Source organism: Aptenodytes forsteri, unplaced genomic scaffold (genome assembly GCF_000699145.1).
Source record: "Aptenodytes forsteri isolate BGI_AS27 unplaced genomic scaffold, ASM69914v1 Scaffold284, whole genome shotgun sequence".
Classification (NCBI taxonomy): Eukaryota; Metazoa; Chordata; class Aves; order Sphenisciformes; family Spheniscidae; genus Aptenodytes; species Aptenodytes forsteri.
Window position 1 is genome coordinate 5,191,325 of NW_008794445.1, and position 23,295 is coordinate 5,214,619.

Here is a 23,295-nt window from a genome sequence, read left to right on the forward strand (position 1 = left end):
GCTGCTGCAATAGGAATGGGGGGTTGCTTTCAGACATCTCTCTCCTCCTCTTTCCTATCTGTAATGACTCCCACATGCTTCCTTCTTGCTTTTTCCCCCAAAATCTCCCATTCTGAGGTACTTTCCTGTTTGTGTCTTTCTACTGTGCTTCTCCACAACCTTTAAGAATCCTTGGCTGGGCTTTCGCTTCTTTGTTTCTCTTCATCTGTCCCCCTTTCCCCATTGTAAAAATATCACAAACAATCCTCCAATCAAGCAAACTCATAATCTCTCGAAGGTGAAACACTGGTTCACATGACACACTTATGCTGTACACAGTATTTATTTGCTCCATTGCAGTTCACAGTTCAAATACAGTTTCCCAACAATATACAGACAGACTCTTTATTCACAGTGGGGATGTGTGTGTGTGTGGGCAGGGTGAATTCACATTATGGAGGAGCTAACATCACTGCACTTGAATATCAGTTCTCTCAGGAAGAACCTCAGGAGAATAACTACTTCAGGTAACAGCTGTTTCACCTTTCCCAGCAAGGTGGTGGCTAGACAGGAGGGAAGGGCCTGATTAAACACTGGAGCGTTTAATCCTCTTATGTTACTGGTCCTCACACTTTCAGTCCCTATTATGCAGCTGTATTAACTGACTATATATTATAAACACTAACCCCTGTCTGGAGGAAAATGCCAGGCCTAGAGCCGTTGCTACAGTTGTGCTAATATATACAAAGCTATTTACACAAAAATACCATTAAACATATACAAACTGTTCACAGGCTCTGACATTAAGAGAGCAGGGCCCAAGGACCAGCCTTGGGGCTTGCAGCTAATCCTGAAGGGCTATCCTGGAAACTTTATACGGAGATGCAGGGAAGGAGGAGAAAGAGGGTGATATAACAAGGAGAGGTGTCAAGAGCCCAGGAGAGCAAATCCATGGTAGATGTGCCCATCTGGAGGGAGGGTCAAAGTCCTGCCATCACCTCACCACTCACAGGGAAGTGCGGGGAGGCCAGAAGGGCACGTGCCAGCAGGAGGACAGAAGAGTCCTTTGCAATCCTCATCTTAGCCTGGCTTTGTCTAATGTCAAAGGTCAGACCTAGAAAGGCATACTGGGAAAACAGTTCCTATGTTGTTGCCCTGCACTGTGGGGAGCTGCTGGGGCACCAAAGTGGTTGGTTTATATATGGTCATTTCTATTACAAGAAAAGTCATGTAGATGCTCTGCAACTACAACACAGGAGACCGATGGCACACTCAGAGGCATAGTTCAAAGCACTAAACATACTGAGAGCAAACGTGCCCTGGGGGTAGTCCGTTCCTCCTGGAACTGCACACAGGGCTGGGCTGGCAAGGAAATGGTAAAGTTGAGCTCAGAATAGGGGTAAAATGCACAGAAAAGCTTTCCAGTTCTGCCTCTGTCTGAGCCTCTAAACCCTGAAGCAGTGGTGTGAGAATCAGCTTTGCTGTGACTGGATCTAGTGTGATCTTTACAGTGCCAGCGGGGATCTGCTGCGAATCTACCCTAAAAGGGCTGTGGTACATTGCAAAGGGGGGCTCAGCACATTGGACTGCAGTGTGATGTTACAGTGACACTTTGGGTTCATAAAAAGCTTAGGGATGGATGAAGAGGAGATAGAAATAAGATGTGAACCTTTCACTTCTACATCACCCACATGAGCCTGTCTTGAACTTGGGATTGGGAAAAGAAATATACAAGTGCAAGAACTGGCAAAAGCTGTGGGGACCATCTTTCTCTAGAACAGGTAATTCAGCCAGAGAGCTAGTTTGTTTGTGAGTTTGGTGACAGAATGGAGAAAAGGGCTGAGAGCACACGAAGGCTTGTGGACAACACTAGCCCTGCAGGAGCCAGACAGAGGCTTCGCTCCAAAAATACAAAGATTAAAGCAGGTGGTGTCCTTTAGCCACACCATTTGCCTTGAGTCATCATGGCCCACTCTAGGCCTAGAGCTTGTTTGACTGCCTGGGAATACTGTTTGGACATAAAAAGGAGTGTCCTAAATGTCGTTCATAAATTAAACATACAAAAAATATACATATACTGTATAAATTGATACATATATATATAAAAAAAAACTTGGGTTTTTTTATATATATATATATATATAAATTCTAAATTCACATTTCCATGTTACCTGAAAGGAAGCATGCAAGAACAGCATATGGAGGGGGAGACGCTGAACAAGGTTGCTCTGGTACAGGACAGGTCTGCCTAGGACAAACCTGCCTCCAGCAGCATTCCCCAGAGAGCTGAAGAAAGGGGAAGTGCTTTTAGCCCCCATTCCCTCTACACAGCAGTTTTCCTGAAGATCCACAGAGCAGCTGCCCGTATTCCCCATACAGGCCACAGGTCCAACCAAAATCTGAGGAACCACCACACTAGAGCTGGAGAAGGAAAGGCAAACAAAAACTAAAGCCAAAACCTATTATCATCCAGTCTGGTAGAGAAAAGTGGTAATTCACAGGTCAGCAACTGAACCTGGGCACCACTATATGGAGGACCCTTGTTTGCCCATGTCAAAACAAGTGATCTCTGTCCCACCTCTCCGCTCCCTCTGTGAGTTTGCCAGTCCCTTATGATCATCATACCTGGTTCTTTCTAAGATCCCCCTCCTTGTCCAACTGCCAAAGTACAGCTGGGCCTCACAATCTGGCCAGCTTATGCCCAAAGGGGCAGCCAGTCATCCTGTAAACAGTCTCTCTGCATCCCACCAGTCTCTTTGCATCCCAAAGAGCACCTAACTCTGTCTGTAGGGAAGAGATCAGATGTTTTCAAAGGCCTGGATTTCATTAGGGATTCCTGCACAATCTCACCTTCTGAGGAAAGTCAACAAATTTCAGCCGGGCAAGAAATCGCCTCACTTCTCCACGGCTGATTTTGGGAGTGGTGGTGTCCTTTAGCCACACCATTCGACCTTGACTCATCATGGCCCACTTCAGGCCCAGCTTGCTGACCGAGAGAAATCCTGGCTGTTTTTCAGAGGTTGCAGTTGTTGTCACAGTGATGTGAAATGCATCCTTCTGGAGATCGTTAATTCCAACTGGTCCATCAGAAAAGGGAGAGAAAATATTGGTGAGGAGTAAACGACTACGTTTCTTCCAAAAGAAATCTTACAGTCTTTACTCAGTCAAAACATCCACTGGACTGAGGGTATATTCAGTCTGACTTTATAATTGCATGCACCTTAGTTAATCAGGGAAAATGATTTTAAGTTTAAAATTTTCCATGGAAATAAACTGAAATTTAGATCAGAAATGGAAGGGTTTGGTTCAAGGTGATGTTTTTGAGCTTGACATAAGTGATGCACCTATTTCAATAATGCAGTTCACTTTCAGAGAGCTTTCCTTCCCACACCTGCTAGCAGATATTGTTTTACCTCTATAGAAGGGGAAATTGCTAAAGCACCGGCAAGTCAGTTCACTCCAGTCACTGCAGAATGATCTGTACAGACCTCAGAAATCCCAGTTTCTAACAAACTCCTCTAAAAATGATAGTCTATTTGTTCTTGACTGAGCTGTGTTTTTGATACAAATCCAATTAGATGTATCACTATGTAGCAGCTTTTCTATGCTTCCTGGTCTACTGGACTCAGTACTGGGATGAACAGATCTTATATCCCACATCCTGCCACACTCAACAGGCTGGCTGTTGGTTGAACTGCTTTAGAAAGAGCAAGGAAATCCAACAGCGGCTGTACAATCCTGTACAGATGTTAAATCCAGATATACTTTTCCCTGAAAACACACGTTTAAATATTTTAGATTCCCCCTTTCAAGAAGAAAGAGGAAGAAGCAGCACAGCTGCTATCCCAGAGAGCAGAAGATGGCCAACAAAGGCAGAAGTGTATCTGAGGTGACAGAAGTTTCATAGTGATTCTTCATGCATCACCTTAAATCATAAATAGCTCCATGGGAAGCCAGGGAACTTCTCTGGTGTAAAACATGCAGGAAATCAAACTCGGATCCTTCCTTGCTTAAACATGTGCAAGAAACTTGGTGGGTCTTTCATTTGCAAAGTAGGGGTTGGACAGGACCTTCCTTCAGGAGGAAGATGAATCTTATTTCCCATTGCTGGCCTATGTGTGGTGGACCTCTGGTGCTACCTTTAAAGGCACAACTACACACCATTGTTTCTCACAGCTACCTCTCCCTCCATATTTCTTTTAGCCTAGGCAGTTTCTCCTCCATTTGTACTCACCTGCTGAAGCAATGACTTTGTCTGTTGCATTGGTGAGGTCCAAAAGGACTGTAGGAAAAACAGGATGGAGGAGATAGAGGTGGTGCAGCCCTGGGTGCTCAGGTCTGGGACCAGGTTGCTGTTGGAATGAAGGACAGACAAAAACATTACAGCTGGCTAGCAAAGAGGAGTCTAGCTTTGCCAAAGAAATAAAGAAGTTTTCTGACACTGCACTGTCTTTACGTGGATCAGAGAATCAAAAACTCTATGGTTTTACAGAAATGAAATCCTGCAAAGTTTTTTTTCTAAAACAGAATTTGCTCCACAACTTCTGTTTGGTCAGGTTGAGATCTGGCTCTGTCAAAGCCAGCTTGATGGGTGAGGCTACAGTCTGGAAGTTTGAGTCTCCATGCTCACTTGTGTGTCTTCATGCAGAGAAGAAGCACTTTGGGGCTGGGAACAAATCTGCAGTAAAAATATCTCAGTGTTGCAGAAAAAAATGAAATTCACGCAGAAAGTTTTGGTCTTGTGGATGCAAATTTTCTGTCAATAAAGCTTTCTGGTGAAGAATTTGCACACACAAACTCCTGTGTTCAGGCTCAGAGAGGTCAGAGTGTCAAAGCAAGAGGAAAAGATGTCCCTGACAGCCTTCTTATATGCAGGTTTAAAGTTCAATTACATTAGGAATAATAGACAGAGACTGCATGTGCCTCACAGAGAAACCTCAAAGTGAAGAAAGGATGCTTGCTCACCAAACTTCGTAACACAGGCTGTGCATCAGCCCAGAAGAGAAAAACAGACTTCTTGTCCAAAGTCATGACTGACAGTGCATCAAGTTGTTGCTTCTGCCACGGGAGTTCCTGGTTCCAAACAGGGTGGCCGGATTTGCCGTCTATCACCACCACCTCAAGGCAGAGGAGAGATCTAGCATTAATAAGTGCCCAGGTGTGGGCATACAGAGACACCCCCTTGCAGTGGTATGGCCTGTGCTGTTCCCTTTCATGCCTGTGGCCACACAGTGATGAGTGTCAGCCACAGAAACGGGAAGAGCGAGGAGCAGGGAATGATTGTCCCTTTCTACCCAAATTCCCTCACTCTTATGCTGCCAATGCCCTCCTTGCCTTCACTTGTTTTACCTTTTTGTTCCCATCTCCAGTCTGTGCTTGCAGCATGAAGTCCAGCGTTTGGTCAGCACCGAAGTAACCTGGTACAGGCTGGCTGCAAATTTGGAAAAAGAAACACTCAGCCCCATGGCAGAAAAACAGGGATTTCGGATGGAGGCAGCACAGTTGATTTCATCCTCCATTCTGCCTCTTAAAAAGGCAGGATTTGCCATGCTAAATAAGATCTTTCATCCACTTAGAACTGTTCTGTCAGGAACCATTTGTTGGTGGATCAGAAAAATGAAAAATGATCAAGCAGCTCATGGTGCTTGTTAACCATTTTTCAGAATTGTCTGTGTGGGGGCATCCCTTGCTGATCTGTGTAGACATCTGTTTATCACCCTGCGACATGACTGTATTATTCTTTCCTTAGCATGAGAACCTGTACAGTTTTGCTATGGTCCTAAAAAATTACCCAGCCTGTTCAAAATGCATTGGCAGATTTGACCTCCTGCTGAAAGTGTAGTTCCCGGGCTGCCTTAGCTGTGTGACATGGCTCTTAATATACTCATCATTAATGTCAGCCCATGATTCTTTGTTTTCTTACTGCTGGCGGTTTTACAAGCCTTTTTATAACCTTCAGCAGTTTACATGAAGTCCCCTCTCATCCTCTCCCTTCTGGGTGACATAACACTATTACTTGAATATCTCTCATTATAACTGTTTTCTAATCATCTTGCCTGCCTTTGACTTTCTGAGTCTTATCTCTGTCTTCCTTAAATTCACCACACCTAGACACAAGTTTCTAAATAAGCACAAACGATTCCTCAAAATTCACAGAATCAGAGATTTTATGGCAAGGCAGGATCATCAGAATATGTCCTCCCTCCTCTTGTTTATGACAGATTGCTGTATTTCACCCACTTAACCAAGTATCACTAGGCTGACTTTGACTAGATCTACCAGCCATGAGGCTTGCTACAGAAATATAAAGATGAGATGAATTCATCACTTCTCGTGACAGTCAGTTCTAACGATTAATCTCACCCAAAGAAACATGCCTGCACTTTCATTTTCTTGAACATGAATAGCTTTTGCTCCAAGGCACTTGTTCTTGCTATGGCAAGATTAAAATGCCTGTTAGCTCCTATTACACATGCTTATGAACTCACCTCTCAGGCTTCTCTTTGATCATATAAATCCACTGACTTAAATCTTCCATGCTAAAGCATTTTTTCCAGCCCTTTTCTCCAATTTTTTCCAGCTTCCCCTTTAAAATGTGCATACCAGAATGGCTCCTGAACAGCAATGCCACAGTACAGCAGTGGCTTGACTATTTATACTTACTACATCAAACAATGTCATTCACTTTACAGACACCTTTGGCAACCAGAACCAATGCTTTCAAGACAGTATCATGGGACACTCCTGTAGCTTGAAAGCTCTCCAGTAGCAAAAGGAAGTAGTAGGTAGTTCAATCCTATGGGCACAAACTTAAAACCTCTCCTAAGGTGCCTCTTCTCATGTCCCTTATGGGTTACAGTTAGCGGCAGATCCCACAAACTGAATGCAGACAGACGTATTCTAGATGCTACCAATCAACTGAAAAATCCCCTGGGCACTTTCTCAAATGAACCAGAAGGCTCATAATTATTCCTGCCCAACAGTAATCCCCACAGCAACCTGCTATTACTCCTCTCTCATCTGAAACATCCATTTACAACACAATTTTCAACTGCTTACTCAATTTCATGGTCTCTGAACTTCACCTTTGTTTTATGACTACTGATTCTCCTTTATGGTTTTCCAGGGATCTTGTCAAAAGCTATCTGGAAATGCAGCACATCTGCAGCAGCCAGGTTGTTTTTCTCAGAGACTGTTCCCAAAGGGCTGGACTCAGTCTGCCTGGCTGGAGTGGTGTGCTTGGGGCAGGTTTACCCAGGAAAAGGGGTGCTCTCAGCTGGCTCTGTAAGCTTTGTCTGACAAGGAACTGGGTTTCAGTCTGTTTGACTCTGTGGTGACACCCCTGAGCTGAATTTGTCCCCCAGCCTGTGTTGCTTAAGCAGAACTTCTCTAAGTCCTAAAAAAAAAAATACCCTCTTAAATAAATGCTTGTCCACAATATATTCAGTCTACCAGATTTCGTCTCTCTTAACTCCGAGAAAACAGGCAGTCCAGGACTTTAGCACAGTGGCCTTGAACAAGAATTGCTTTCACTATTTTTCAATGCCTATCTGGCAGCTCCTGTACATGTGTTGTATTCTGTCCCTTGGGAGGTCACACAACCAGAAAAAACAGGGCTGGAGTGCAGCAGCTGGAGTACTAGTTGCCCAGAGAGGTTGTGGAGTCTCCATCCTTGGAGATATTTAAAACCTGACAGCACACAGCTGTCTTGCACACTGAACAACTTGCTCTAGCTGAGCCTGCTTGAGCAGGTAGGTTGGACTAGGCAATCTCCAGAGGTGCCTTCCAACCTCAACCATACTGTGATTCTGTGAATGGAACAGGTAAAGCAGTTTTCAACCCTTCTTGATTTGAACTCATATAAATTTTCCAATTCACTAGTGGGTCCATTTAGAAATTTCTTGTGTATAACTGATTTTACCGCATCTATGAACTGGCTTTGCTTAGTCAGTACACACTTACCCTTTAAACTAGACCCCAGACACATCCAGAAGTCTGCAGACTCTGGGCCCAAAACACTTTTAGTCCATCTCCTTTCCCCATAGCACAATCAACTAGTCATAAGTCATTCCTAAAGCCATTGCTTACGTCATCCATCAGCCCTCAAGAATGTGGACATTACCTGAGTATCAAACCTAGTTGAACACCATTTTTTTTTGCTTAATGAAGTTCCAGTGCCTTCTTCCTATAGATGCTCTTGACAGTCAGGTAACACTGAGCTGAGAGCTGCTTTCTTTCCTCTAGATAGCAGAGCAAGCAATTTGTTTCCCACGTAATTTCCCTCAACTGTGCCCAACTGCCCTTTGCAAATATTTAATACCGGGCAAGCTGAAATTGCTGGTTATTATCAACCCATGAGATCTGGCAAATTACTTAATTTCCATGTGTGAAATTAGAGAATGAGCAGTATTATTTTAAGGTTTACATTTAGTATAGAGAGTGAGCTGACTGCCATCAGAGTGCTCATTTTCAACTTTCAAGGAACATTAAGATCTGTGGGCCATACTCAGATACCTTCTTTAAATACTTAACATCACTAATGCAACTGCTCCTCTCCACTGAGCTGGCAAGTGGCAGCCCTGGACAGCAGATGAGCTGAATCATCACCAGTAATCCCCTGAATTCCAATGCCACGACATTCCCATGACATCAACGTTGGGTACCTGAATCAAGCCCCTTATTTGTGATCACTCACAAGCACACATCTCAGGTTTCCAGCCTTCTGTTCCTTGCTCCCCCTGCCCTCCTCACTTGCTCGGCAATGCATCTGCACACCTCCAGTTCTTAGATTTCTCTGCAGACTTGGAGAATTCTTCTCAATTGCTTTCTAAGGAGCACATGTGCTTTCAAGTGAAAGGCAGGAAATGGTAGAGGAAAAAATAGGACAGAAAAATGTTCCCAGTATGTAACCTGCTGATGTTCTGCAGTTCCAGGGTCCAGCGCGGCTCCAGGTCCTGTCCCTGCAGTAGGATCAAGCCCTCTTTCGTTGTGATGAGCAGGTTGCTGCAGTTTGTGTCAGGTGTCTTCATTGTCTGCAGGAAGTCAACACCCCCACTGTGACAAACAGAAAGCAGAGAGGAGATTCTGAGGCTTGTATCTGCACATCTCAGCACTAGCTGCCTGTCCACATGGCAATTCATCCTACCTAAGATTTGAACTATTCTTGGAGAAGCCCATCTTTTCCCCAGTGATGGAGCTTAGCTTCCTTTGGGGGATCCTCAGTTAAGTGGGCTAAATTCAGGTGTGGGGTCTTCTGAACATCTTGAGTTACTACAAAAAGCATGGAGTTTGGGGGTTCACATTTGTTCCCTCCCTTTATTCCTATCCAGGCTGACCTTGACCACAATTTGGCAGTAAAGAAGAAGGAGCTGAGAAATCCAGGCCCACAATGCTGTACACAGACTGAGCTTCCCAAAGGGACTCCATTAGCTGGGAACACCTTTTGTTTTTCCTCCAGGTATGCATAGGGTGTGGAAGAAAGGAACAAGAAGCAACAGAAGCAAAGGACTCCCTTTTATCATACTCTGCACTTTTGCTAGGACAACCACAGGACAGGGAGGAAACAGTGGGTTCCCCAGAGTACTGTCATCAACTGGACAATGAAAAGAAGGATAGTATTGAAGTACAAGGGACCATCTTTAGGAGCACTAGTACCTACCCTCCCCTTCCTCTCCCAGCAGAAGCAAGAGGACAAGTCCATCTCCTACCTGTAAATGTCAATGAGCTCTGACAGGTTGACAGATCTGCGCTTTTCCCACTCTGGCTCCTCCTGCTGCAGCATTGCAGGAAAGCTGTCCCGGTTTCTGGCTTGGGTAAAGATATCCCTCAGGGCAACTGCTTGAACATTACCTGCCAGGAAGAGTAAAGATGAAAAGTCCTGTCTGCAAAAGTTAACCCCCTCATAGCACGGAGGGTCCTTGGGACCACTGCAGTTGTGGTAGAAGGCAAAGAAAAGCCCAGAGCTGGAACTTCCCTGGCATGATGTGCCTTTGGGAAACTCCAGGGTATTCCAGGCTAGAAGGTATTGGTCCTCCTGCACTTTTCCACACCATGGCAGTGAGACTTGTCCCCATGCCCTCTACTCCTAGCTTTCACAGCAGAAGGCATGGCAGAAATATCCCAGGGGCGCTCTGGGCCATTTTAGGCAAAATGAATGTTTTCTCAGTAAGGTGAAGTGCTGGAGGGGCAAGGTACATCTTACCAAAACCAAACAGGATGTAGATGGCTCCCCGGCTGGTGATGTGGACTTGGGGGCCAATCACTTTCCCTTCTCCATTGGTGCTGTACTTCACAGGCCCACCCAAAGCAGTCCCAGTCTTTCCTGACACCAAGATGAAAAACACATCAGGCTGCAAAGAGAGAGATGTAGAGATTTTTAGCAGTGCTTTCATGCACTTGTGCCCTCAGAATCTTCCCCAGTCCCCACAGCATGAAGCTCCATTGCTCTTTCCCGCCACAGCAAGGTGTAGCTAGTGGTCTTTTTCTCTTTGCTCAGGTTGGCTTCCTGGACATCTTACATTCATGCTTCTCTCTTGACTGCAAATGCATCAAAGATGGAAGGGACTTCAAAAATCTGAATTCCTCTAACAACATTAATGCTAGAATTGTGGGGAGGGATGAGCATAGAGGAAATCTGCATCTGAACTAATCACACAAGTATTTCTTTTGCATAAGCTGAATGCTCCTTTCTCCAGAGATTTATCTCAACGTGGCTCCCTACACTGCTGCTAAACACTCACTTCAAACCAAGCCTTCACTCAACAGAAACAGATAATTCTCAAGTCTCAGTCAGGGGTAAATAATGACCCTTCTGTTCATTCCCAGCTGACAAGAAATGCAGGTAGTGTCATTATTGCTCAATCTCACTGCTCTGACCTATTAAAGAAAAAGGGTGCTTTTCAAGGAAATCTAAGGGAATTAAAATTAGGTGCTCTTGCAGCTGCTGTTACAGCCTTTCCACACCAGGCTCCCTGTTCTTCCTCTAGATAGTCAAGGTCCTTTCAAACCTTGAGCAGGGATATGCTGTACCTGTGTCTCTTTGAGAGCCAGAACAACAATATCCCTAATGCCATCTCCATCTACATCCGGAAGAGTTGCAGCTGGTGCAGCCAGGATCCCACTTGAAAGATGGATGGAGTTCAGCGTCCAGATGGTCTTGCCTGCGGGAAGAACAGGATGAAAGAGACCTGCAGCACTTGGGGAACCAGCGGGCATTCCCAGAGGGTTCCGCAAAACCTTCTTGAAGGAGAGGTTGTTTCCCCCATTCTCTGAGAAGAGGAAAGACAAGCCTACAAACTGGGGCAAGCTGCAGTGGGAAGCAAAGTTCTTCCCCCAGCATTTCTTCAGATTGTCTTTGAGTTATGCCTCAAGTCCTGCTGTGCTTCCTTCTTAGCATCTCTCTAGAAAGACCTGAGACAAAACAATTCCTGAAATAGCAGAGAATATCTGAGGTTCACTCTTGGAAGGAGAACCTAAATGAGAGTGCTGCTCTGCAAGACAGCAGTTGTTTTCCTCAGCCAGCAGTAAAGCCTGTAGGTAGATGCCAGGGAAGGGAACAGATGGGCAGCTCTGATACTCAAAGTGCAAATCTGTGTCTCAGTTAAATTCCCAGCAGCAAATAGCCACTCCAGCATGGCATGCTCGCTCCACCTCAGGGTGAAAGCATGTTAGCAGATGTGATGTCAAATGGTTCAGCAGTCCAGCATGGACCCAGCTGGAGACTCAGTAAAACCTGATTTGCAAATTGGCAAATACCCAAAAAATGCTTTTACTTTTCCATGATTCTTTTGCCAACAGTTCTGCTTTTTCAATCAGAGTTTAAAAATGCTTTTCTGCTGCTGCTACTGTGTAGGATTGGGTTTGCCCCTGCATGACAAAGGAAACCAAAGGCCAGACCTGCAAACACTTGTGCACATTAATAACACTGCTACTGCTGGTAAAGGAGACAGCCTGTGGTCCTGACCGTGCAAACATTGTGCAAGTAATCTGGTCCCTAAAAGCATTTGAAAGGTAAGTGCCGCTGCTCATTGACTGGATCTGTCACTTAAACCCAAGGTTTCTAGTATGTCTCCATTCTCTGTTCTGATTCCAAAAACATCCCTATACCGACCTATGAATATTTCTGCCAGTGAATTAATGTGGTAGAACAAACAGCAATCAGAGAACGGAGGGGTACATGATCAGGTGATTAAAAATGTAATATTCATTCACATGTAATCAGTTCTTCTATGGGCCTAATTTCTCTGGAAGGTTTCCTGGCTGTAGCACACGTCCTTATATAACTTCTCCAAGAACGGTGTTCAGCTTTTCAGTGCTTCAGTTAGGTAGGTGCTGAGTTGTACTAACAGCTCAATGTTGATGAGAACAGACCTTACATATCCTTTATATCATGGGGATGCTACAGGATAAGATTAACACTTTAAAATGTTCTGAGATGATAGGATGAAGATGCTGCCACAGAGCAGCAATGGTTTGGATTCTCTTATCCTGTGTAACTAGAAACTCATTAGTGTTTTGACTCCTTCCTGTGTGTCACTAGATAACAGCCACCATGAAGTGCCAACACTGAATCATTCATGCTTATTAGTTTTTTAAAGAAAACAAAAAAGCAGTAGCATATTTCTAATACGCTGGTGGTTGACTCTACCTGTGGAGGCACTGAGAAGGCTGAGGAATTTTGATGTTCCTGTAACAAGGCAGACAGGCTCTGCAGGTGCACCCAGTGACAGCCCTTTGCACTGCACACTCCGAGTCTCCTCTGGAAGCTGGATGGACCACAAGGTGCTGCCATTCATACCAGAAAGGGCCACCACAGTTACGGAGGGCCTAGAGACACCTGGAAAAGGCAGGAAAGAGGGAGTGAAATCCCTTGGCGTCAGAGGCTATGTCCCTGCTGCCTTTGGTCTTTGCGCTTGAGTTCCAGCTCTAGCTCCTAGAGCTGAGTGGCTCAAGCCAGCCACATCCACACTGCCTGAAAGCAAAGGTCAAAACCCACCCCATGGCTGAGTCTCTCTGCCTGCAGAGCCTAGCAGTGATCTCCAGACAAGTTGGGCTGTCAGCCAACAGCGCAGACAATCATGGAGGTTGGACCCGAGCTCACAGCAAGAAATGTAGTCAGCTGGGCACAGAGGAACCAAGATCCTGGGGGACAACCTGCTCAGTTGTGCTGACTTCCTGGTGTGAAATGTACTGCTGTCAAACCAGACTGATTCTTCTGATCCCCTCTCCCTCAAGACAACAGCTAGCACCAAGGGGAAACCTTAAGTGATTCCGAAGGCAGATGCCACCTCATGTGAAAGTCCTGGGTTGTCTGTAATTCTGGAGCAGAAGGTGGTGATTGGCAATCTGAGAGCTTTTTCCTTTGTTTTCCAAATGAGTTTTATTATCATGAAAAACAGACTGAATGCAACCAGTTCGTGTAACTCGGGCCTTTTCCTAATTCATCGGTTAGCACAAAATAATTGTAAAAAAAAAGTGCTCTATGCTGTTTCAATTGACTGTTGGCTCTGATTCCAAATGTGAGCAACTTTTAGCTCAGCCTGCCCTCAGACATAATTGTGGTTACTGTAATCTCCACCTGGTATGCTCATATCACAATTTACTATGAACTCCCATACATTTCAAAATAACAACAGTCCCAGTTGACTCCTGTCTTACTAGCAAAACAACACATGACCTGACTACACAAAGGGTGTATCTGGGCCACTGGCTAAAAGCAAGTCTGAGCCCACTCTCTAAATCAAACTCACTCAAACTGAAAATCATCTGGCTTATGCTAAGGGGTTGCCCCAGCCCAAGTTCTCTTCATTGGGTTGGCAGGGACCAAGAACAACTAACTCCTGAATGCAGCTCACAGCTGTTGTGTGTACAAGCTGGAAAAACAGCTAACAATGTCATAGCTTACTCCATCAGGTACCTATCCCAAGCTTATCTTTACTTGACACTGCGTGAATGCTCTGAGCACAAGCTACAGGAGGGCTGACGTCCAGCTATGTGGGTTTAGGATTGTGATGTGCTTACACCTGCTTTAATGTCTGCCTTTTGTCTTCCAGCATAGCTATAGCCCAGGATGCAGCTAGGTATGACTAGTTCCATTCAGAGCATGCTAACAACTGTACATTATGTCTGCGATGAGAGACAAATACAATGCAATGGCAAGATACAGAACACAAGGACAACCTCTACAAACTGAATGCAGCCTTTATGTCAACAGTATCTCCCTCTCTCACTTTCTTTTTTAACTTACTTTACAGTTTTCTCTCTGCTCATAGGTTTCTTTCTATAGGACTTGCTGTGAAATACCAAGGGCCTTGCTGTGAAATACCGAGGGCCTTGCTTGGGCCATGGAGAAGCAGCATTTTCCCTATCCTCTAACTATATTTTTAGTACCCTACTCTTTGAAGAGCCAAGGCATTTTGCTTCCATAAGAGTTCTCTTCAGGCTGTGCAATGTATGCTTGCTCCCTGAATATGTCTCCGAGACTGAACAGATTCAGGTAATCTCAGGTGATGCCAGGCTAGGCAGACGCAGTACAGCAGGCAGCCGGGAACCCCCCGGACTTCAGAAGCCCAGTGCAATAGGATGCCACCGAACTTGGCAGCCCCTGTATAACAGTGGCCAGTATCAGCAGGCTGCTGCTATGTTACCCGAGGGGTGTGAGGGTTAACAAAGAAAGCAAAAGCAGCCAGGAGGAAGCAGGGCGATACCTGCTAAACAGCCAGGCACAGTAGCTTCCCCACCATCAGCCAGTCTATTATCTGAGTTAAGAACGATTTGGAGCCTGGCAAGTACATGGAGTGACCTGGAGAAAAAGGCAGCAAGGTAAGGGTGTTTCCTGCAACACTGACCTACAGCTGCTCTAAAAAAATCCATAATGTTCCCTGTTGGCAAGCAACTGGCTAGTTCAGAAGAACCAGAGTGCTCCAACAGTCAGCTCTGCCATCACTGTTCCTGTCGCCAACTACTCTTGGTAAGGACCAGGACACTCAACCACAGATCAGGAAAGAGTCGAGACTCTACCACTGAACCTCATTTGTGATCTTGTCAAGCCACTTCCCTTCTCTCTGCTTCCACCTCTGTGCCTGTAAAATGGAGGTAGTTAGACTGAGCTCTTTTGTGAAGGGCTCTGAGAGATAACAAGGGGGGAAAAAACCCCACCTTATTTCCAATTGTTAGTTGTAGAGCAGTGCTTTCTGATCGCTTTATCTCTGCACCCAAACCAAGTGTGCACAAACACAGGACAAAGAAATGGACTTGCCCCAAGATAAGGGGAAATAGATTATGTTGACCCAACAGGTATGGGAGCACAGGCTTGCAACAAAAATTATGAGCAGCATTACAAAGCACAGGCACAGTACACCAGCCATTTTAAGGAACTCTGAAAAGAGCAATGCAGTGGATTTGCAGTGGCAGGAACTCTTCCCATGAGTAAGACAAACATACAAAGGTCCGTACTGACACGTACAGAAAGAGGAATGGAAAGGAGCTGCGGTGCTTACCCATGACGCTAGCATTCATCAAGGCAGTGAAGACAATGAGGATGTCAGGGAGCCCATCGCCATTCACATCACACAGCTCCAGTGGGGATAACACACCACCTGCAACAGTCACAGAGAATCACTGCACTGTTGTCAAAAAGGCCATCCAGCCCATTTTCCACACTGGGAGAGGAGGGCTGGCCCAGAAAAGAGACTCATGGACAGCCAAGCCTCACAAAGTCTGCTAGGGAACCACCAATGCCAGGCAGCTCACCGCATGGCAAGATCTTTCATTGCATGGAAAGGCAGAAATGTAGCATCTGGGTCAGAGAAAGGAAAGGGAAAAACAGAGGAGCTAACAGAAAAAGATTTCTGCTTCCCACTTCACTTTCTGAGGTGATGTGGGAGCCACATATCTTATGAAAGGCTTAGATTTGGAAGCCAGGGGCAGAAAGCAAGGAGGGAGAGACATATCTAGACCTGGTAGAAATTATTTCACAAACCACTGTTACTTTACTGCAGAAGTCAGAATGGGGGATACTTTAGAAATGTTATCAGTGGCCCGTATAGGATGACAAAAGATCCCGAATGTTGATTTATGGATTCAAGCAGGACAAGAAGACAAAAGAAATAAGGTTAGTTAGAAGTCAGAAGTTAGAAGACACAGAGACTTCTATCCCTCTCCTCCCAAACACACCCACACACTTCAGTGTGGAGGTGCTGGTGAAACCCAGGATGTAGAGAGGGAGGCGCTATGTTTTAAAGTGGGCTGGGCCATCTCTATCTGGAACAGAGCGCACCATCTGGACAAAAAGGCAGGATGGGAGAAGAGTCAAAATGTTTTTTGGTGTTGACAGAAACAAGATTTTGTGGCACTGTTATCTACTGATGCCAGATCTCACAGGCCTCAGCTTGAAGAGTGAGCAGGACACAGCCGCCTGTCTATTACCTCGGAGCATCTGCAGTGGTGAGGAAGGGCCTCTGCTCTGACCTGGCTCTCCCAGATAGGTCTCTCCCGCCGATGCCCAGCCTGGGAGCTGCCACCTCCCCCACGCCAGATGCTGTTCCTGGGGCTTTCTCACCTGCTCCCTGACCTAGGTTGCGGTTCCAGGTGTTATGCAAGTCTCTAGGGGGACAGGGAATTAGAAATGCGCACACCAACACAAGAATCATTGAGATCACCACAGTGAGCAAAAAGATCGCTGTGCGCAGGTATGGCATGAGGGAGGGAGCAGCCTTCTGCTCCAAACTCCCAGCCGTCTCTGCAGGATAACCCTCGGGCGCTCTCTCTGACGTGTGCTGCTTTGTCATCCCAACCTCCACATCAGAGTCAGGGTCCTGCACCTCCTCAGGGGGGCTCTTCCCGTTCTTGACCCCCCCATTCTTCTGGATGTTGAGTACCAAGTCATCTTCACTTTCATCACTGTCAGCCTGAGTGAGGGGATCGTACTCCCCAAGGTCCGGGCTCTTCTTTCCTGAGGAAAGAGATGGAGAGAGACAGTAAAGCATGAGTTCCTCGCTTTTGCAGGATCTCAGTGGAGAAAAGGCTGCAGTGGAGAGTGATACAGAACAGGCAACAGCACAGTCTGCATTTTGCATGGATCCAAGTGAGAGGATTGAGAGAAAAGACAGGGTCTGTCCATGTTTCAGAGTAGCAGCTGCAGGAGAAAAGATGCCGGCAGTTTATTTCCCCAAGATAAAGGTGTATATATAACATATCTATATACAGACACACATATGTATGTGTATACATATGGAATTCATGCCTGATTTAATTCTAGTACTTTCCTGTTTGGTAATGAGACACACTGACATGAAGTCATGCTTAACGCTCTGAGTGCCTAAACTGCAGCACTCTCTTGACTTCAGACTCTGAACTCCTTTAGCATTTGTTAGCCTCTAATCCCGACACAGCCCCTCTTGACTTGTAGTCTGTGTTCTCTGAGGGGGCCTCCCTCTGCAACTCATTTTTCCCCTCTTCCTCCTGCCTGCTCCAAGCAGCACCGCTGCCTTATAGTGTGCCACATCTGCTGTCCTGCTTTGTGAGGGATAGAAGGGATAGAGCACTGTGCACGGTTTCTCTGCAGTGCTGATAAAAACGGGTATCGACTCCCTGAAGATGAGGGCAAACTGATTTTGCCCTTTTGGGCCAGTAACATGCTGGTCTCTGAAGGGATCTGGGCTGCCCCTCTAAGACACCACCTTCTCTGTATGGCTCAGCACTGCGAGAGGGAGTGCTCCAGCCCCTGCAGTAGGAAACCACAGTGCTCCTGCTCTTTTCCTGCTCCCACCAGAGCTGACAGCTTGTGCTTGGCCTTGCCGAGATAGATAAATTAGTACCGATGCCTTCAGGTGGTGGTACAAGAAAAATAGCTTAGCTTTAGGTGTCTCCCCCACAGATGCCTGGCACATGGATGACTACTCCCCCAAGCCCTAGACAGCCGCAGGGAGTGTGACGAGGGCAGGTGCAGAGCCCTGTCGTACATACTGGCGTAAGGCCAGGGCCATCTGTTTATCGGGGCAGGCAAGATCATGCAGACTCACTGCCCTGAGCTACGAGTGGAGGATCACATCTCAGGGAGCTGCCCTGCGCCACCAGGCTGGGCATGGAGCCATGGCCACTGCTCCGATGATTGCAGGGTCTAAGTCTATTTTTCTCTCTCTCCTATTCCAAGGTGGGACTTTGCTGTCCCAGGTATCTGCCCCGTTTCCCTTTGCCTAAAGCTGACCAGAGACAGGAGCTAACTTGTGCCCAAAGATGCTTGAAGTGATACATGCAAGGCATAAATAATAAGCAAAAATACGCAAGCTGTAACCACTCTCAGACACTAAGATGATGGGAAGGCTTTACAGAGTGGAAATTTAAGGGCTTTCATGATTATTCCTCCTGCATAAGGCAATATGCCTTACTTCTGGTTTTCTTGTTAAAGGCAGACTCACAGTTACAGACATACTGTAGTACTAGTTAGTGCAACACACCTATTTTGCATCTTCTAGAATCTATTTTGTAGCATGTGCATCTCATTTCTTTCTCATTTCTCGCCCCACGGAAGGACCTTCACTTCCCCTTCCTGTACCACTTATAAATGGTATTCAGCATCAGCTTTAGGATTTAAGAAAAACTGTGAATCCCACTAAAGGCCAAATGCCCCACACTAAGGGAAGCAGCCAGGACAACCCACCCACACTGAACAGAGGGAAATAAAGATATCCAACAAGATCACATATGTAAATCAGACCCTTCCTTTTTGAAATAGGGGCTTCTACAAAAGACTCACATCAAAACAATCTGGTGCACATACACACTCCAAAAAGCTGTTCATTGTGGAGGCAGAGCACCCAGCTAAAAGATACTACATTCCTATGGGACAGGCCAGTGTATTCCTGTGAGACACCGCATTGTTTCACATAGATCTGCCCTAAACATGCGTTCAAAGTGTGGGCTTTTCAGGAAGTCTTGATAACCTTGGCTCCATCCCGTGAGCAGCACAGAAGGCTGCTGACCTTGGTGGCACACAGTGCTCTGCTCAGAGATTGCAGTCACAGCGCAGTGTGAATTTCCCAGATGTCTATACAGTAGATTGTGCTGACAAGTTGCTGAAAAAGTACTCAGCGAAAACAAGAAATTCCAGAGAGGACTCGCTGGCAGGGTATTTGCAGCTTCTCACTACATATCCAGATGTGCCAGTTCAAACCAGGTCAGAGTGGTATGAAAAGGAAATGCTGCTGGCCCAAGAGTAAATGGTATTTAGCCTGGGAAGTCAAAGTCGGACAGTTATGTTAACCAGACTGCTCCCGGTTTTGGAAACTGGTGTGCTTGGAGTAAAACAACTCAACAGCATACTTACACTTCAGATATACTGTGATTTGTTTAATTATTTTAATTCCAGACAGTCAATCCAGAAGACTGAAACCTGTTGTTCATCCTTGGGGCAACTAAAAGCATTGACAGGAATGAGCTTTATCTGGAACAGTTTTGTTCTGGATCTCTAGGAGACAGAAAGGACCTCGAAACTATGGCTCACCCACTCCTTGAACTGGCAGGGATTGAGATATTGGTGACATCGACAGTGGTGTCAACCACAGACAATCTGTAATGGGAACACCTTTCCTGCTGAGACCCGCTGATCAGAAGCTAGAAAACAGCTACTACACAGTAATGACTTACAGCTGTTGGTGATCTACATAGGAAAGGATCTACTGAGTTATAGGAGAGCTATAAAGCAGAGAGCTGCTCAGTCTTATTTCATGTCCAAGCCTGACCAGGAACCAGAAACTGGCATTCCTTCTCCCTATCTTTCCTCAAGAGATTAGTTGGCACTCTCACAAGGCACAGTCACTCAGTAAGGCCAGGCATAAAATGCCCTGCTGATTTTTTTTTTTTTTTAAGCCAAAAGGAGGGAAGACACTGCCCTTTAACAACAGCTGTTGGAGCACTCACCTAGCACATAGGAAATCCAATTGCATATCTAATCTCAGAGGATTCAAATGCTCATCTCCGACTGTTAGGAGAGAGCCCTAACAATCGATCTGTAGGTGTTTTGGGAATGCGTCTGGAGGGCTGGTGAGGACGTACTCAGCCCAGCCTCCCGAGGCTGTTCTGCGGTGCAGAGAATACATAACTCATGATTCACCTGGCTGGAGAGAGAGCAGAAGGAACATGACTCTTCACCTGAGTTTTAGGTCACTTGCTGTGGGAAGGAGGGATATCACACTTGGCTTCCACTAATCACTCCCAAATGATTTTTCAACAGAAAAGCATAAATAGAGAGACATAAACAGCAGTAAAGAATGTGTGAAAACAAGGGTAGTCTCACACCATTTAGAGAATTATGATTTATTGAGAAGTGTTCCAGAAGTCAAATTCTTTCCTTTCTGGTCAACAACAAGGCTCAAGCTGGGGGAAGACAGTTTGTCCATCAAGAGAAAGCTAAAACTGCCTCTGTTGCAAGTGATCAGCTGTCAGAAAATCCAATACTCCCATGCAGTTTTCAGCTTTCCATCATGGAAGTAGAAATGCTAAGACCCAAGTCAGCCTCTTGGTCAAACTCTCACCCTATGTCCTGAAACGATAATCACTTGTGTAACCTTCATGATAAATTAGTCCCTGCGCTAAAGAAAACAGACTCCAGACCTACCTCGAGTAGTTCTGTGACCTTGTGTATGTAACAGATCTGTATAACTCACATCTTGTTATCTGTCTTTTGCATAGCATCTCTAAGTGTATATAAACCTTGAACCCACTTTACAGGGACGGAGTTCGTATCAGCAAAGTCAGTTTCACTGCTGCTCTGTGTTCTCTCCTACAGGTATAGTAAATAAACTGCTTCTGTTCTGACCTGCTCTAAATTGTATTCCATTTTTTCCATGGCACCAGTGATAAAACAGAGGTTCCCAGTCAGTGGCCTGTGGTTACAGTCAATCTGAGGAACTGTTGCTCGTGGTCTGTGGCTAAGTTGCTGGTCATGTTGCCCCAGATTTTTTTTTTGCAGCCACTGGAAGAAAAAGCAAATACTGAAGAGGGAGGTTTTCAAAGGCAGAAGAGAGAGAAAGTGCCCCAAACTTACCACCTTTCAAGGGCAGTTGGACTCTAAACTGCACTTTATGACTTTGAAAATCACCTGTGCATTTGCCTAATAGTACTTGTTGCACAGGCAGCTCTTGCAACTGTTGCAGTAGAAGAATGTGACTTCTCAAAGAAGAAAAGATGAATCGTGATCATGATTTGGAAAGGAGGCATCTGTGAGGTGATCTGTATTGGAATCAGGTCCCACTCATAATGAAATACTCATTTCTAGTGCTGATGGCTTGAAAGATATTAATTGTAATCTGTTTTCTGTTTTTGACGTACTGGAAAGGCTTTTCTTTGCACTCACTTTGGAGTGAAAAGAGCAAATCTTGGACTTTAGACGAGTACAATTATCAGTGTGTTATTCCAGTGATAAGATACTGGTTTCAGTATCCTTTGTACTCGCTTCGTGTTCTGTTTATTTTTCTTTTTTTTCCCAGCTGGCAGTTGGCAGGCACCAGTCACTGTACCCAGTGACATGTGAGGCACTGATTTGGAAAAGAGCAGACATATCTCTAAGCCCGTGGGGAGATAAGTTGCCACATATTGATGTAATTAATTTAATGAGATGCAGCAGGAAAAAACAGCTATAGCAATAGGCTTTCTGCTTTCTCATTGCTGTTGAAAGCTGCATTTTTCAAGAGTTAACCACACAAACAAGGTGTGATATATGCGATTTAACCTAAGGACTGATGCAAGAACTGTTTTCTTAGCTGCAGTTGCAAGGCCCATGCTCTTTTCCAAATCAGTACCTCACAAGAGCAGATATCAGATAGATCACGCTGGTTCCAGAGGTCCCAGAAGAGATCTGTACTTGTTATTGTACAGTCCCCCAGTGGTCACACCCCAACACACATACTTATACCCACCAGTTAGCACTTTTTCTAAATAAACTTCATGTTAAATATATTCCTTCCCATTTAGACAAACATATATATATATAAAAACAGGAAGACACTGATTTGCAAACAAAACTTCTTTGAATGAGATCTAACAGGCTGTACATAAACTAAAAAATAATGACTCCTGGTATGGGTTACTAAAAGCTGGCGGGAAGGGCCCTGAAGACGTTAGTGTGATCTTCATGGACTGATGGAGGAGGAAAGCATGACCTGCCCACTCAGTGCAGCTTCACAGACTGGGGCACTGCAGAACCATAGTGGTGCATGGTGCTGGGAAGGAACCCTCCCCCAGCAGCACACAGCTGGGCCCTGTCTCTGTCCCATGGCTGTCCCAAAGGCAAGACATGGTCAAGAGGGGCAACGAGGCACTTTCCCATTGGGTGAATGCAGCCAGGTGCATTGGCACCATCTTCAGTCCATCCAACAGCAACTAGCACGCTCTCAAGATCTGGTTTCGCAACGTATTTTCATTCCCTTTTAATCTCCTCATCTGATTTCACAATGTATTTTCATTCCCTTTTAATCTCCTCACTGAAAAGAATGGTTGTTGGACTGCTGCTCACTGCCATATCTTTGAAAGATCTGGTTCCCCGACACAATAGTCCCTTATGCTTGAATATGCTTTCATCTCACTGAAGATCTCTGGCTGGAAGGTATGCAGAAGTGGTAGGCAGACTTTAAACATTTACCTGGGTAATTGCAGTGGCACTTAGCGAAATCCTGGCCTGGCTTTGGGGGCTAAAACCCGGCAGGAGCAAATCAGAGAGGGACTAACGCTTTCTCGTGGTGGTGGCGGCTGTCATGAGCCCTGTGCTCACTTCTGCGCGGCTTGCGGGACCCGGCGTCTCCCCCCGCTCCGTCCCGGCGCGGCTGCTCACAGGGCCGCGGCCAGGCTCAGGCCCCCGCCGCCACACACGATGCCCCCGGAGCCTCGAGGCGCTGCCCCGTCCCCTGAAGCCCTTCCTCCGCCACGGAACCCGGGCAGAGGCCGCCGGGCCCCCGCACAGCCTGCGCCCCCAGGGCGGCCGGGCCTCCCCCTTCCCCCCAGCGCCGGGCCCCGCCCCACCACATCGCCGCATCACCATGGCTACGCACCCCACCGCCCCCAGGCAGCGGCAACTGCGCCTCCCCGCCGCCGGGGGCAGACCCGGACGTGGCCGCCCCGCCCCGGCCCGGCCCGGCCCGTCGCTCTCTCCCTCCCGCGGGTGCAGACCCCTTACCCGGCAGCTTCAGCGCCCGGGACAGCACCGTAGCCATGCTGGAGAGGCGCAGTGCGCATGCGCGCCACCCTTCCCTCTCCACGCCTTCCCGCTGCCTGCTGGGAATTGTAGTTCTGCGGCACGAGGAGCCGCGGGCGGGCCGCCCCCCC

At 46.3% G+C, this 23,295-nt stretch overlaps 1 protein-coding gene across 1 annotated transcript; it reads right to left on the reverse strand.

The window, feature by feature from the left end:
* Positions 1-306: 306 nt before the first annotated feature.
* On the reverse strand, positions 307-23,184 carry FAM234B (family with sequence similarity 234 member B). The gene is made up of 13 exons (XM_009290048.1): positions 23,147-23,184; positions 16,538-16,930; positions 15,477-15,575; positions 12,626-12,814; positions 11,008-11,138; positions 10,181-10,328; positions 9,687-9,828; positions 8,890-9,033; positions 5,329-5,410; positions 4,945-5,097; positions 4,214-4,331; positions 2,830-3,056; positions 307-2,400 (listed from the first exon to the last, which is right to left on the reverse strand). Exons 1-13 carry the CDS (start codon positions 23,181-23,183, stop codon positions 2,395-2,397), a joined length of 1,869 nt encoding a protein of 622 aa, XP_009288323.1. The 5' UTR covers position 23,184; the 3' UTR covers positions 307-2,394.
* Positions 23,185-23,295: the final 111 nt, after the last annotated feature.

Coding starts and splice junctions, on each gene's coding strand:
- FAM234B (XM_009290048.1), bottom strand. CDS start 23,183: ATGGCTACGGTGCTGTCCCGGGCGCTGAAGCTGCCGG. Junction 10,329..11,007: donor TGGCTCTCAAAGAGACACAG/GTACAGCATATC, acceptor CTCTCTTTGCAG/CCTGATGTGTTTTTCATCTT. Junction 9,034..9,686: donor GAGCTCATTGACATTTACAG/GTAGGAGATGGA, acceptor TGTTTGTCACAG/TGGGGGTGTTGACTTCCTGC.